The sequence below is a fragment of the Oncorhynchus tshawytscha genome, linkage group LG28 (assembly GCF_018296145.1).
Source record: "Oncorhynchus tshawytscha isolate Ot180627B linkage group LG28, Otsh_v2.0, whole genome shotgun sequence".
Lineage (NCBI taxonomy): Eukaryota > Metazoa > Chordata > Actinopteri > Salmoniformes > Salmonidae > Oncorhynchus > Oncorhynchus tshawytscha.
The window spans coordinates 28,441,757-28,458,052 of record NC_056456.1 but is presented as its reverse complement, the minus strand read 5'-3'; the positions used below and the strand labels follow the sequence as shown (position 1 = coordinate 28,458,052).

Below are 16,296 nucleotides of genomic sequence, written 5' to 3'. Positions count from 1 at the left end.
TCACATTCTAATATTGAAATGCTGACTGTCAATTTCTTCACCTCAAAAACATCAGGATCATAATATCTATTCCTAACAGTAACCCCTCTGAAAAGCGCTCCACTTCTCTTCCCCGTCTCCCTCTCCCTCTCTTTTTGTTGTTGTTGGTATTGATTCCCATTAGCTGTTGCGAAAGCTGCAGCTACTATTCCTGGGGTCCATACAGAACATGAAATAATGCAGAACATTAATAGACAAGAATAACTCAAGGACAGAACTACATACATTTAAAAATGGCACACAGCCTACATATCCAGGTCAAATAGGGGAGAGGCGTTGTGCCGTGAGGTGTTGCTTTATCTGTTTTTTAAACCAGGTTTCAAAAAACAGCAATTTGAGATGGAAGGGAGTTCAATGAAATAATGGCTCTATATAACACTGTACGCTTTCTTGAATTTGTTCTGGATTTGCGGACTATGAAAAGACTCTTGTTGACATGTCTGGTGGGGTAAGTGTGTGTGTCACACTTACCCCACCAGACACACACACACACACAGATCTTCCTTTCCTTACACCACAGTGAATTGCTGAGCTGTTTAAAAGGTGCTCCACTTTGACAGGGACTTGACTAATCCAATCTCTGTCTGTGTGGGGCGGGGACTCTGTGGGCTGCTAGTGCTGAAAGAGAGTTTTGAAACTTACCTAGAGTGTCTGTTGATGGGAGAGTCTACACTGCAGCCGAGAGAGAGAGAGACTTTCACTCTCTCCTATTAGATGGACTGAGCAGGAAGAAAGAAAACGGATCAAATCAAAAGCCAAAGACTTTGACATCAAATCAAAGCAGGTGTGTTCAGTAAAAAGACTTGTTCCATACTGCCATGGCAGACAGCATGACTGAGGAGTCTGACTACTACCCTGGGAAGGATGATCTGGACTGGGGATATCAGGAAGGTAAGGGCTTTGGAGGTTTTTAGTAAACACTTGTGTACCGAACACTTGTTTCCCTTTCTCTCACAAAACATAACTTTCTTTACCATTTAGGCACTAAACAATGCATGCATTGATATGGAAATTCTTTCTTCTCAGATATAAACAGAAAAAAATAGCCATCTCTTCTCTCTCCCTCTCTCTCGTTCTCTATTCTCTCTCTCCCCCTCTTTCATTCTCTATTCTCTCTCTCTCTCTCTAACATACAGTAGGTAAAGAACCCAAAGAAGGTAGGGTATTTTGATCAATGCACTTCTTATTGGGGTAACTTGATCATGCAAATTATGTATAGAGCTGAACTTGAGATTCTGGAGTCACACCCATGATTAAGTATTCTAAGAGAGTAGTGGTCTAGCTACCATGCTTTTATGGTTCTGGGCTTTTAAGTGCTCTTGTCCAGGGCACCATTGTGTGCATTGTCTCAAAATGCCTCTGGGCTCTTGGAGGGTAATTGTCAAGGTTTCCAGTAGCTGGGAAAAAAAGAGAGCTTTTATAACCAAAATCAAGAGCTAAACTTTTAGTAACTAATGTTGTTATTGGTGTTGACTTGAAATAAAAAAGAATCTGGTTGGTAGGGGATAAAGTCATCCATACACTGAAAGAGAAGAGAGGACTTGTCTGTAGCGCTAACTAACTTAGCCTCACAGTTTCCGCACATTCTTCTTATTCTGTTTTTCACACTGTGTATTCATATATTCACTCAGCTCATTCTAATATATCTACTACTCTACATTGCATTTTGTTACACTGTTTATTCACACGGCATATTTATATACTGGATTCTTGACATAGCTCACTGTCATTTATCTACCTCTGTACATGTCATTCTTACCCACTGGGCACACACTGGTTGAATCAACGTGGTTTCCACATCATTTCAATGAAATTACGTTGAACCAACGTGGTATAGATGGTGAATTGACGTCTGTGCCCAGTGAGTAGTACATATTTTTGGTTTGTATACGCATAGATTGTATTTGGATTACTGATAGTGTTGTTTGGGTTGTTAACTGGATTCGTTGTGACATTTGTGATTTCTTGTTCTAGTTTTTGATTATTATTTGTGTACTTGTTTGACATTTTACTGCATTGTAAGGAACGAGTGACAAATATTTCACACTTACAGCCAAGTGATAAATAACTTTGAAATAATTCAGGGCATGCTATGGAAAGAGCAGAGACCTAAGACCGCTAGCTAACAGAATGTTCTTACAAAGTGTGAAAAGAAGTGACAATGAGAAGGAGAAGATGTGTACTCTTTGTGGAAGATTGAAGGAGGGGGTATGACGAAATGTGAAAAAGAGAGGAAGATGGTGTCAGTGAGGTACAGACAGAGAAGAAGATGGTGTCAGTGAGGTATAGACAGAGAGGAAGATGGTGTCAGTGAGGTATGGACAGAGAGGAAGATGGTGTCAGTGAGGTATAGACAGAGAGGAAGATGGTGTCAGTGAGGTATAGACAGAGAGGAAGATGGTGTCAGTGAGGTATAGACAGAGAGGAAGATGGTGTCAGTGAGGTATAGACAGAGAGGAAGATGGTGTCAGTGAGGTATAGACAGAGAGGAAGATGGTGTCAGTGAGGCATAGACAGAGAGGAAGATGGTGTCAGTGAGGTATAGACAGAGAGGAAGATGGTGTCAGTGAGGTATAGACAGAGAGGAAGATGGTGTCAGTGAGGCATAGACAGAGAGGAAGAGGATGTCAGTGAGGTATAGACAGAGAGGAAGATGGTGTCAGTGAGGTATAGACAGAGAGGAAGATGGTGTCAGTGAGGCATAGACAGAGAGGAAGATGGTGTCAGTAGGGTATAGACAGAGAGGATGATGGTGTCAGTGAGGTATAGACAGAGAGGAAGATGGTGTCAGTGAGGTATAGACAGAGAGGAAGAGGATGTCAGTGAGGTATAGACAGAGAGGAAGAGGATGTCAGTGAGGTATAGACAGAGAGGAAGATGGTGTCAGTGAGGTATAGACAGAGAGGAAGATGGTGTCAGTGAGGCATAGACAGAGAGGAAGAGGATGTCAGTGAGGTATAGACAGAGAGGAAGATGGTGTCAGTGAGGTATAGACAGAGAGGAAGATGGTGTCAGTGAGGTATAGACAGAGAGGAAGAGGATGTCAGTGAGGTATAGACAGAGAGGAAGAGGATGTCAGTGAGGTATAGACAGAGAGGAAGATGGTGTCAGTGAGGTATAGACAGAGAGGAAGATGGTGTCAGTGAGGCATAGACAGAGAGGAAGAGGATGTCAGTGAGGTATAGACAGAGAGGAAGAGGATCCAGTAAAAAGAGAGGAAGTGTGAGCGGTGTTAAGAAAGAAGAGCTAGAACATCCTTGTGTTCCTCTGGTGAGGGTTATTCCTGGTACAGACTCCCCAGGTGCTCAGTTCAGTGACACTCAGCGATTGGCGTACTCTTAGCCCAGTTTAGCTTCAGTGTGTGTGTGTGTGTGTGCGTGCATACACATTTGTGTGTCCTCAGGTATACTTTGTTTATGCTGCTTGTGTATTCAAAGGCTGGATTTACACTCCACCAGACATACTCCGTCACCACTTTGTGACTTCACCGCACACCATAGAGGACTCTGTATGGAGGTCTCAGTCCAAGCCAGAGGTTGTAACGTCACTGAGGTTACTCTAAGGAGAGCATTTGGTGGAGTTTAAGTCTAAGTTGTGTGGGTTTTCAGGTGTAGAGTGGGGTTTGCTGTTCCCTGATGCGAATGGGGAGTACCAGTCCCCGATCAACCTGAACTCCCGGGAGGCCCATTATGACCCCTCTCTCCTGGACGTGGGGCTCACGCCCAATTATGTGGTGTGTCGGGACTGTGAGGTCATCAACGATGGACACACCGCACGCATCATTCTGAGGTCCAAATCAGGTGAAAGTTGATATTACATTCCCACAGTATCATCAAAACAATGAATGGGTTAACTGTACCTGAACACTCCACTAGACTGGGGATCTTGCAAACACCTTTTCAATGAGCTCACATTAACCGTAATAACTGAGCGTTGAGTCAATGACTGTGCTGCGTGTGATACCCACTTAGAGAAATCAGAGTTGCACCAGAATTCAGACCTACATTCAAAACCCCCAGCTAATTTAATATGGTCTTCATTTCTTGTGTCTGCTCTTGACGCTCTGGGTTTCCTGTCTGCAGTGGTAACTGGTGGCCCATTGCCAAGGGACCACGAGTATGAGCTGCATGAGGTGCGCTTCCACTGGGGCAAGGAGAACCAGCGGGGGTCAGAACACACTGTCAACTTTAAGGCCTTCCCCATGGAGGTATGAGTCTCAGCCAAATACACACACACACACACACACACACACACACACACACACACACACACACACACACACACACACACACACACACACACACACACACACACACCAACTTTAAGGCCTTCCCCATGGAGGTATGAGTCTCAGCCAAACACAAACACACACACACACACACACACACACACACACACACACACACACACACACACACACACACCGTCAACTTTAAGGCCTTCCCCATGGAGGTATGAATCTCAGCCAAACACACACACACACACACACACTCACACACACCGTCAACTTTAAGGCCTTCCCCATGGAGGTATGAGTCTCAGCCAAACACACACACACACACACACACACACACCGTCAACTTTAAGGCCTTCCCCATGGAGGTATGAGTCTCAGCCAAACACACACACACACACACACACACAGTCTACTTCAAGGCCATGACCATGGATGTTTGTCTCAGTTAGAGGCCACTGTCACAGTACTCAGATAGAGGGAGTTGGTATGTTATTTTCACATAAAACAAGGTTATTTAAGGTCAGGGCTTTTGTAACGGAGTCCTGTATGGCTCAGTTAGTAGAGCAGGGTTGTAAATCCTGGGGCCACCTATACACAAAAATGTATGCACAAATTACTGTAAATTGCATTGGATAAAGCATCTGCTAAATGGCACATATTATTGTTATTATTATTATACAGTATATTAGCTCGTTACTACGTTTCATGTATTTACAAATCACTGAGACCATTGATGTAAACAAGTGTTTGAAAGGCCCTGAAGAAGCTATGCCGCTGGTGGTTTGGCTTTATAAGCTTCCTTCTCTATCACAGGTGCTTGGTACTCTATTTCAAATTGAAGAGTGCACTTACGTCCCATACACCTGCTCTGTCTCGGCCCTGTCGTCTACAGCCTCATTCTGCCTATGATCTTTCTGTCTGTCTGTCTCTTTCTCTGAGTATCAAATGTGGTTGATCTCTTTTGCGATCAATTTCCCTGTAATATGATACAATATAAATATAATACCATAAGTGTGCTTCCCCCCCAGCTCCATTTGATCCACTGGAACACAACTCTGTTCAACAGTGTGGAAGAAGCCCTGGCGAAGAAGAACGGAGTTCTCATCATCGCTCTGTTTGTGCAGGTATTGATTTGGTTCACTCTGTAGTGATATGAGTCCTCTCTTCTCATGGTCTGTATGGTTTTTAGGGACTTGCCAACTTGGTACTGTAATTTATATCATATGAGCTTTGACACTAAAGTCAACATATATCCATCCACTTGTTTTTCAATTGGACTGAGAAAACCCCCAACATTCAAATAACCATAATAACATTTGATTGACGTGAGCTAGCTTGAGGCTTACTGTTTACCTAAACGTATAAAACCGTCTGTTTTAAGTGAACCCATCACTTTGTCCTTCCTGTTTTTGAAAGCTCCAAGAGTTTCCCCCGCCACCACCACATCCTGGCAGGACTCACGTCAGCAGCCCCATGTTAACACCTGTTAACGTCACAACATAATGCTTATATGGTAGGACAGTGATATTCAAACTCGGTGTCGCAAAAACTGCAGTGGGGTCGCCAAATTATTAATTTTTAATTTGAAAAATATATATATATTTTTTAGGAAGAGTACAGATTATTGTATGGGACGTTTTTGTGAAAGAATTTGAAAAATGTAATTGGTTTATTTGAATTTTGTTAAGAGATGAAAATTTTATGAATTGAAGGTTATTTGTTAAAACTTCTCTAGGGTAGGGGGCAGCATTTGGAATATTGGATGAAAAGCGTGCCCAAATTAAACTGCCTTCTACTCAGGCACAGAAGATAGGATATGCATATAATTGGTAGATTTGGATAGAACTCTAAAGTTTCCAAAACTGTTAAAATAGTGTCTGTGAGTATAACAGAACTAATTTCCATTCAGGAAGTAGGATTTTTGTTGTTGTTGTTGTAGTATTCTATTCAATGCCATTACAGTATCCATTGACTTAGGACTCAAATTGCAGTTCCTATGCCTTCCAATAGATGTCAACAGTCTTTAGAAATGGTTTCAGGCGTGTATTCTGAAAAATGAGGGAGTAAGAGCAGTCTGAATGAGTGGACCCTGCCGTGTCACAGAGCTTTTTCATGCGTGCGACCGAGAGTGCCTTTCTCGTTTACCTTTTATATTGATGACGTTATTGACCGGTTCAAATCAAATCAAATCAAATCAAATCAAATTTTATTTGTCACATACACATGGTTAGCAGATGTTAATGCGAGTGTAGCGAAATGCTTGTGCTTCTAGTTCCGACAATGCAGTAATAACGAGCAAGTAATCTAACTAACAATTCCAAAAAAAACTACTGTCATACACAGTGTAAGGGGATAAAGAATATGTACATAAGGATATATGAATGAGTGATGGTACAGAGCAGCATAGGCAAGATACAGTAGATGATATCGAGTACAGTATATACATATGAGATAAGTATGTAAACCAAGTGGCATAGTTAAAGTGGCTAGTGATACATGTATTACATAAGGATGCAGTCGATGATATAGAGTACAGTATCAACGTATGCATATGAGATGAACAATGTAGGGTAAGTAACATTATATAAGGTAGCATTGTTTAAAGTGGCTAGTTGAAATATTATCGATTATTTAGGCTAAAACAATCTGAGGATTGATTATGAACATAGTTTGAAATGTTTCTACGATCTTTATGGATACTATTTGGATTTTTTTGTCTGCCTGTTGTGACTGCGTTTGAGCCTGTGGATTACTGAAGAAAACGCGCAAACATAATGGAGGTTTTTGGATATATAGCGACTATCAAACAAAAGGAACATTTATTGAATAAATTAATGTCTTCTGAGTGCAACCATATGAAGACCATCAGAGGTAAGTGATTAATTGTATCTCTATTTCTGACTTGTGTAACACTTCTACTTGGCTGGTTACTGTTTGTAATGATTTGTCTACTGGGCTATGTTCTCAAATAATAGTAAGGTATGCTTTCGCCGTAAAGCATTTTTGAAATCTGACACCGTGGTTGGATTAGTCCCTACATACCCTAGAGAAGTTCATGTAAAAATCGAAATGGACAGATTTTTTAAGGTTGTGTCATTATATTTGGGGTGGGGTCTTGAAAAAAATGCTAAAACAAATGGGGTCCCCAGAAATTCTGGCAGAAAAAAAGGGTCCCTGCTGAAAAGGTTTGAATACCACTGTATTAGAACCCTCTTTCCTTAACTCTTTCTGACTCAATGCCCTTGACGTTGTTTCCTTCAGATAGGGAAGGAGCATCTGGGGTTGAAGGCCATAACAGAAGTGCTGCAGGACCTACAATACAAGGTAAGACGTTGCCATCAATTTTGTTGTCCAAGTGATATTGTTATGGCGATGATGTTATGGTTATGAGTTTTCATGGTGATGAGAGGGCAGATGTTATGATAAATTACTGATATGACCTAAGGGTGTAGAAGCCCAATGCTTAACTGAGAGATAGAGGAAGACATAGAGAACATAGACATTCAAATTAGGGTCCGTGCTATCAGGGCTCCTTGGGACGTCCCTACTCCATTGAAGTTGACATTTAAAAGGGTTAAAGTAAGGGTTAAAGTAAGGGTTAAGGTTAGGGTTAAGGTTAGGGTAAGGGTAGGAGTTCAGGTCCCAAGACATCCCTACCCTAAATAGCATTAACCATCAAATTAGGCAGTTAACAAGACAAATCAGCAGCTGCAACGGTTGGAGCATGCAGCAATTTATTAATTTTTCAATGAAACCTGATGCAATTAATGCTCCAGGTTGATTTGAGACCATGTGGAACATGTAAGATTAGACAGGAGAACTGTTGAATGTGAAGGAAGAGGTCCAGTAGTACAGATGACATGGTGGCTAAATGAAGAGTACATTACAAATGAAGCAAAACAACCAATATTCTTTGTTTTGTTTTGACTTATCTTTACAGGGGAAGACCAAAATAATACCGTGCTTCAATCCCAACACACTACTTCCTGGTGAGTCCTTCATCTAATTGTGTATAATTCCTGCTTGCATGTATGGTGTGACACAGTATTAGAGGAAGTTATGGTATGTGTTTGTTGCTCCCTACAGACCCCCTCCTGAGAGACTACTGGATATATGAGGGCTCCCTGACCACACCTCCATGTAGTGAGAACGTCACCTGGATCCTGTACCGCTACCCACTCACTATCTCACAGTTACAAGTAGGCCATCTGACACAATGGCCTGATCAAAGCAATCAAATGTGTTTTATAAATCTATTTGTACATCAGCAGTTGTCACACTTATATCTTTTGTCTTGCCAATTCACCCTCTTAATACACACATAAACAATCAATGTCTCAAAATTTAACCTGTGTCCTCCCCTTCATCTACACTGATTGAAGTGTATTTAACAAGTGACATCAATAAGGGATCATAGATTTGACCTGGATTCACCTGTTTTGTACACTGTGTACTGCCGACGTGATCGCCCGATGTGGTCTCAACAGGCTATTCTGTTACGATGTCGCCGAAGAACCATCTACCAGCCCCAGCCCACTAGCTTTTCTGAATGTTGTGTCCCTTGCTCACTTAGCTTAGTAGTGACAACCGAACGGCACCCTGACTCGCCTACTGCTGCTCTTTTGACCCTATGATCACTCGGCTACACAGCTGATGCCCCCTGGACTGTTTCAATAACATGGTACCTCATTTTATTTACCTGTCGGCCCCAGCCTCGAACTCAGGTCCTATATGTACCTAACTGACCTGCTCTGCCCATTCATCGCCATTTTGTCTTTGTTGTCTTAGCTCTCCTGACCAACACCTGTAATTGCTTTATGCCTCTCTCTAATGTCAATATGCCTTGTCTACTGCTGTCCTGGCTAGTTCTTACTGTTTTATTTCACTGTAGAGCTGTCAGTCCCGCTCAACATGTCTTAGATAGCTCTTTTGTCGCACCCCATACACATGCGGAGACTTCACCTGGCTTAACTGGTGCCTCCAGAGACGAAACCTCTCTCATCGTCACTCAACACCTAGGTTTACCTCCACTGTACTCACATCCTACCATTCCATTGTCTGTACATTATGCCCTGAATCTATTCTACCACGCCCAGAAATCTGCTCCTTTTATTCTCTGTTCCCAACACACTAGATGACCAGTTCTTATAGCCTTTAGCCATACCCTTATCCAACTCATCCTCTGTTCCTCTGGTGATGTAGAGGTTAACCCAGGCCCTGTAGCCCCCAGTTCCACTCCTATTCCCCAGGCGCTCTCATTTGTTGACTTCTGTAATCGTAAAAGCCTTGGTTTCATGCATGTTAACATCAGAAGCCTCCTCCCTAAGTTTGTTTTATTCACTGCTATAGCACACTCCACCAACCCTGATGTCCTAGCCATGTCTGAATCCTGGCTTATGAAGGCCACCAAATATTCTGTAATTTACATCCCCAACTACAACATTTTCTGCCAAGATAGAACTGCCAAAGGGGGTGGAGTTGCAATCTACTGCAGAGATAGTCTGCAGAGTTCTGTCATGCTATCCAGGTCTGTGCCCAAACAGTTCCAGCATCTACTTTAAAAATCCACCTTTCCAGAAATAAGTCTTTCACTGTTGCCGCTTGTTATAGACCCCCCTTAGCCCCTAGCTGTGCCCTGGACACCAGAGTTTGTACTGTTGGTGACCTAAACTGGGATATGCTTAACACCCCGGCCATCCTACAATCTAAGCTAGATGCCCTCAATCTCACACAAACTATCAAGGAACCTACCAGGTACAACCCTAAATCTATAAACACGCACACCCCCATAGATATCATCCTGACCAACCTGCCCTCCAAATAGACCTCTGCTGTCTTCAACCAGGATCTCAGCGATCACTGCCTCATTGCCTGCGTCCGTAATCAGTCCGCGGTCAAACGACCACCCCTCATCAATGTCAAACACTCCCAAAAACACTTCAGCGAGCAGGCCTTTCTAATTGATCTGGCCCAGGTACCCTGGAAGGATATTGACATCATTCCGTCAGTAGAGGATGCCTGGTTATTCTTTGAAAGTGCTTTCCTCACCATCATAAAAAAGCATGCCCCATTAAAAAAATGTAGAACTTAATACAGATATATCCCTTGGTTCACTCCAGACTTGACTGCCCTTGACCAGCACAAAAACATCCTGTGGTGTACTGCATTAGCATCGAATAGCCCCCGCGATATGCAACTTTTCAGGGAAGTTAGGAACCAATATACACAGGCAGCTAGGAAAGCAAAGGCTAGCTTTTTCAAACAGAAATTTGCATCCTGTAGCACAAACTCCAAAACGTTCTGGGACACTAAAGTCCATGGAGAATAAGAGCACATCCTCCCAGCTGGGAAACACCATCACCACCGATAAGTCTACGATAATCGCTAATTTCAATAAGCATTTTTCTATGGCTGGCCATGCTTTCCACCTGGCTACCCCTACCCCGCTCAACAGCTCTGCACCCCCCCATCAACTTGCCCAAGCCTCCCCACTTCTCCTTCACCCAAATTCAGATAGCTGATGTTCTGAAAGAGCTGTGAAATCTGGACCTCTACAAATCAGCTGGGCTAGACAATCTGGACCGTCTCTTTCTAAAATGATCCACCGAAACTGTTGCAATCTCTGTTACGAGCCTGTTCAACCTCTCTTTCGTATCGTCTGAGATCCCTAAAGATTGGAAAGCTGCCATGGTCATCGCCCTCTTCAAAGGGGGAGACACTCTAGACCCAAACTGCTACAGACCTATATCTATCCTACCGTCTTTCTAAAGTCTTCGAAAGCCAAGTTAACAAACAGATCACCGACCATTTCGAATCCCACCGTACCTTCTCTGCTATGCAATCGGGTTTCCGAGCTGGTCCTGGGTGCACCTCAGCGACACTCAAGGTGCTAAACAATATCATAAGCACCATCGATAAAAGACAATACTGTGCAGCCTTCTTCATCGACCTGGCAAAGGCTTTCGACTCTGTCAATCACCACATTCTTATCGGCAGACTCAACAGCTTTGGTTTCTCAAATGACTGCATAGCCTGGTTCACCAACTACTTCTCAGATAGAGTTCAGTATGTCAAATTGGACGGCCTGTGTTCCGGACCTCTGGCAGTCTCTATGGGGGTGCCACAGGGTTCAATCTTCGGGCCGACTCTTTTCTCTGTATACATCAATGATGTTGCTCTTGCTGCTGGTGATTCTCTGATACACCTCTACGCAGACGACACCATTCTGTATACATCTGGCCCTTCTTTGGACACTGTGTTAACAAACCTCCAGACGAGCTTCAATGCCATACAACTCTCCTTCCGTGGACTCCAACTGCTTTTAAATGCTAGTAAAACTAAATGCATGCTCTTCAAACGATCGCTGCACGCACCCGTTCACCCTTCTAGCGTCACTACTCTGGACGTTTCTAACTTAGAATATGTGGACAACTACAAATACCTAGGTGTCTGGCTAGACTGTAAACTCTCCTTCCAGACTAATATAAGCATCTCCAATCCAAAATTAAATCTAGAATCGGCTTTCTATTTCGCAACAAAGCCTCCTTCACTCATCCTGCCAAACATACCCTCGTAAAACTGACTATCCTACCGATCCTTGACTTCGGCGATGTCATTTACAAAATAGCCTCCAACACTCTACTCAGCAAAGTGGATGCAGTCTATCACAGTGCCATCCGTTTTGTCACCAAAGCCCCATATACTACCCACCACTGCGACTTGTATGCTCTCGTTGGCTGGCCCTCGCTTCATATTCGTCACCAAACCCACTTGCTCCAGGTCATCTATAAGTCTTTGCTAGGTAAAGCCCCACCTTATCTCAGCTCACTGGTCACCATAGCAGCACACGCTCCAGCAGGTATATTTCACTGGTCATCCCCAAACCCAACTCCTCATTTGGCCACCTTTCCTTCCAGCTCTCTGCTGCCAATGACAAATTGCAAAAATCACTCAAGCTGGAGTCTTATATATCCCTCACTAACTTTAAGCATCAGCTGTCAGAAGCAGCTTACTGACCATTGCACCTGTTCACAGCCTATCTGTCAATAGCCCACCCAACTGCCTCATCCCCATATTGTTATTTTGCTCCTTTGCACCACAGTATCTCTACTTGCACACTCATCTTCTGCACCTCTATCGCTCGTGTTAATGCTAAATTGTAATTATTTCGCCACTATGGCCTATTTATTGCCTTACCTCCCCAATATTACTACATTTGCACACAGTGTATATAGATTTTTCTATTGTGGTATTGATTGCATGTTTGTTTATCCCATGTGTAACTCTGTGTTGTTGGTGTCACACTGCTATGCTTTATCTTGGCCAGGTCGCAGTTGTAAATGAGAACTTGTTCTCAACTGGCCTACCTGGTTAAATAAAGGTGAAATAAGAAAAAAAACAAGAAAAAAACGTAATAGGGCTCACATGGAAAGAGGAGTCTAAAATAGCCCAGGACAGGCATTCAGTAAAATGCTAATATTTATCCACACCATAATCACTACACAGAACACTTCATTAATCTATCACCACTCATTCCCTTCCATGTAACTTCTCTCTCTTTCTTCCTCCATTTCCCTAATTTCCCTCATCTCATCACTCTCTTTCTCATCCCTCTCTCCCAGATAGAGGAGTTCAGGAGGCTGAGGTCCCATCTAAAAGGTGCTGAGCTTCCTGAGGGAAACGATGGGATGTTGGGAGACAACTTCCGCCCCACTCAGCCCCTTAGTGACAGGACGGTCCGGGCTGCCTTCCAGTGACACCCCCTCCCCCAGTCCATCCTCCATGGGGAATCCCTAGCTACATGTTCCACAGGTAAAGGTCAACAGTCAGACTGTTCTGAGCCCCTCACAACCTCACATACAGTTTCAGGCCCTTAGAAGGTTTCTTTTTAGAAGTTGTGGCCCTCTTTCTTGCGGAGAGGTACTTTTAGCAATACAGCCAATAGTTTAGCAGCGGTCCTGAGTGGCACAGCAGTCTAAGGCTCTGCTTCGCAGTGCTAGAGGCGTCACTACAGACCCGGGTTTGAGCCCATGCTGTATCACAACCAGCTGTGATCGGGAGTCCTATAGGGCAGCGTACAATTGGCCCAGCGTCCGGGTTAGGGGGGTACTTTACAAGTAGGCCGTCATTGTAAATAAGAATTTGTTCTTAACTGACTTGCCTCATTTAAAAGGGTTAAATTAAAAAATAAAATATTGATGCATAGACTATGTTCTTCCATGACCTGGATTGATGGATAATAATGTATACCACAAAGAACCATGTATCAGGGTCACATTGGCTTGCCCTGGTAGTTATACTTTAACAGAAATAGGCCAGGTATTCCCCAGAGGTACAATCATAATGGTACCACTAAACACTGGAGCCGTGGCAGAGCTATAGTAATAATGAGCTAACCCAGTTCTCCCACTAATCTAGGACTAGCTGTGTTGTGTGTGTGTGTGTGTGTGTGTGTGTGTGTGTGGACTGGAGCGATATATCTATTTTAGAGCTAGCATTGGGAACACCTAGGATACTGGCAAATTACTCATTTTGAAAGGAGTGGGTGGATTTGGATGTGCTCAATTGAAGGCACATGGACAAAGTGTGTCTAGACTCACAACTGTATTATGCAAACAGTGAAGAGAAAGAACAGGATTGTATCAAAGAGCCAGATAAGCCCATTGTTTGGTAGTTTGACAGTGTAAGTATAAGCATATCAACGTTTCAACTGGGTGGAAAAGGTTGTATAATAGTTGTGAGCTGCTATGTAGCTACAGAGGGAAATGCCAGAGGGACTGTGGAAGAGATAGTGGAGCATTGTATCTGGTAAGGGATATTTAAGTGGTCATGTGACCTGGCCAGACCTGAGAGGGGCCAGGAAAGGGGGAATAGAGGAAGAAGGAGGAGGGATAGAGGAAGGGGGTTCTGAAGGGACTCCAATTGCATAATTAAGCAATAGCTTAAATTACATTGCCAAACCATTCGTAGTTAATTATAAGGGAATAATGCATGTAATTACATTGTAGCATGTTTGTAAATGCAGGTACTGTAGTTAAATGGGTCTGCCAAATGTTACTTCTGTTTACCATGGAAATACAAAAAGGACGGTGGTCAGTACTGCATAATTGCATGTACTTACTAGATATAATTGTAGCAATCATATAAAGTGCATAAGTGATTTTATAGGTTATTGCACCAGTAGGTACTCTGGAATAAGGATTATGTGACAAAACGTGTGGCCCAAAACATCCCATTTCTAGCTCTGTAACCATCATAGCTCATCCAAAGAAAACAGGATATTAGTTTGTGGATTTTAGAGCGGAAAATATTACATCTTAACATTGCACAATGTCCAACAATTCCAATCCAAAACATGGGACTTATAAAATAACACTTTGCTCTTCTATCTGCCACCTTTGTTTCCAAAGTCTTTAGGGCGACATTATTGCTGGAATGTTCCGACATCTACAAAATATTCAATTTTTTCTTTTCATAGTGAAACAAGAGGAGGAGATAAAGGAGAGGAGAGGGAGGAGAGGAGAGAAACAACCTTGCTGACTTGGCTGGATGGTTGGATGTTATGTTACATTGGATCACTTGGACTGGGAGGGAGCTAACAAAGGCACCATTTTACTCTGTGTTGATGAAGGCAGTGCTGACAGATCAACCGGCTTACTTCACCTGTGACCTGGAAACAATGGCATTAATACGTGTCATATAACAGTTTTCAAACAATGTAAAATATATATATATATTGAGTTAATAAAGTCGCATACAAACATGGTCTCTTTTCTTCTTTGTTGAGTAAGGCAGCTCCAAAATGCAGGTGTTTCAGCCGAGCTCAGTGCTTTCTGTGGAGGGACAGCATGCGGAAAATACAGTGTAGGGATTGGTAATCTTCTCTAGTTGCGCTGTGATTGGCTCAGTCTTGTCACTCACGGAGACACTGCGTCACAGCAAAATCTAGAGGGAGAGCTAGAAAGTTCAAGCCCCTTTGGGTGCTGCCATAGATTTACATTAGAAGTGCCCATCCAAGAAGGCTCAAGGTCATTGGCCACAGATAGCAAGCTAGATAAGCTGTTATCATCATGAATCACGTCGACAATCTACTGCCAAATCCTTTTCAATACTTGTCATATGAAGAGAAATTATAGATAAAAAGTATTGGTGCTCATCGGCCATTGGACATAAACATTACACAACAAGTTGGAAATCGCAAATTCAACAGTGAGGTGGTGGAAGGAATCAGTGGCTAACTGCAAGCGTTGCAAAGCAATCACCATTTTTCATCCCCTGCCTGCTATTCAGTGGAGAAGGTGTGTGGTTCAAGTCTTCGGTTTAAGGGTCTCTTTTCCAAGCTTAAAAGGATAAACGTTAACAAGGTTGGGTAGGTTACGACCAAACGGCTCTCCTGTGAAGTCGTGACTTGCGACATACACGTAGTTTCCTGAATCAGGTCACAAATGACAGTTACAAGCTACCTGTCCAAAATTGTAATCAGTAACGTAATTTTTGGATTACCCAAACTCAGTAACGTAATCTGATTACATTCAGTTACTTTTAGATTACTTTCCCCTTGAGAGGCATTAGAAAAAGACAAACATGTATGTTACCAATTGAAGGACATCAATTGCAGGATAAATCAATGTTAAAGTTTACAGTGAGGGAAAAAAGTATTTGATCCCCGTTTGCAAACTGACAAAGAAATGATCATTGATGTCTATAATTTTAATGGTAGGTTTATTTGAACAGTGAGAGACAGAATAACAACAAGAAAATCCAGAAAAACGCATGTCAAAAATGTTCTAAATTGATTAGCATTTTAATGAGGGAAATAAGTATTTGACCCCTCTCAATCAGAAAGATTTCTGGCTCCCAGGTGTCTTTCATACAGGTAACGAGCTGAGATTAGGAACACACTCTTAAAGGGAGTGCTCCTAATCTCAGTTTGTTACCTGTATAAAAGACACCTGTCCACAGAAGCAATCAATCAATCAGATTCCAAACTCTCCACCATGGCCAAGACCAAAGAGCTCTCC

The 16,296-nt window shown here is 42.7% G+C and overlaps 1 protein-coding gene across 2 annotated transcripts; it reads left to right on the top strand.

Moving 5' to 3' along the window:
- The first annotated feature begins 618 nt into the window (after positions 1-618).
- Positions 619-15,039, top strand: LOC112227021 (carbonic anhydrase-related protein-like). Of its 2 annotated transcripts, XM_042308344.1 has the most exons (10): positions 619-930; positions 1,176-1,196; positions 3,648-3,839; positions 4,122-4,246; positions 5,305-5,400; positions 7,538-7,600; positions 8,217-8,265; positions 8,363-8,475; positions 12,898-13,087; positions 14,754-15,039. In XM_042308344.1, exons 1-9 carry the CDS (start codon positions 858-860, stop codon positions 13,030-13,032), a joined length of 867 nt encoding a protein of 288 aa, XP_042164278.1. In that variant the 5' UTR covers positions 619-857; the 3' UTR covers positions 13,033-13,087; positions 14,754-15,039. The 2 variants fall into 2 exon arrangements, with proteins under 2 accessions (XP_042164278.1, XP_042164279.1); XM_042308345.1 differs by lacking the exon at positions 1,176-1,196.
- Positions 15,040-16,296: the final 1,257 nt, after the last annotated feature.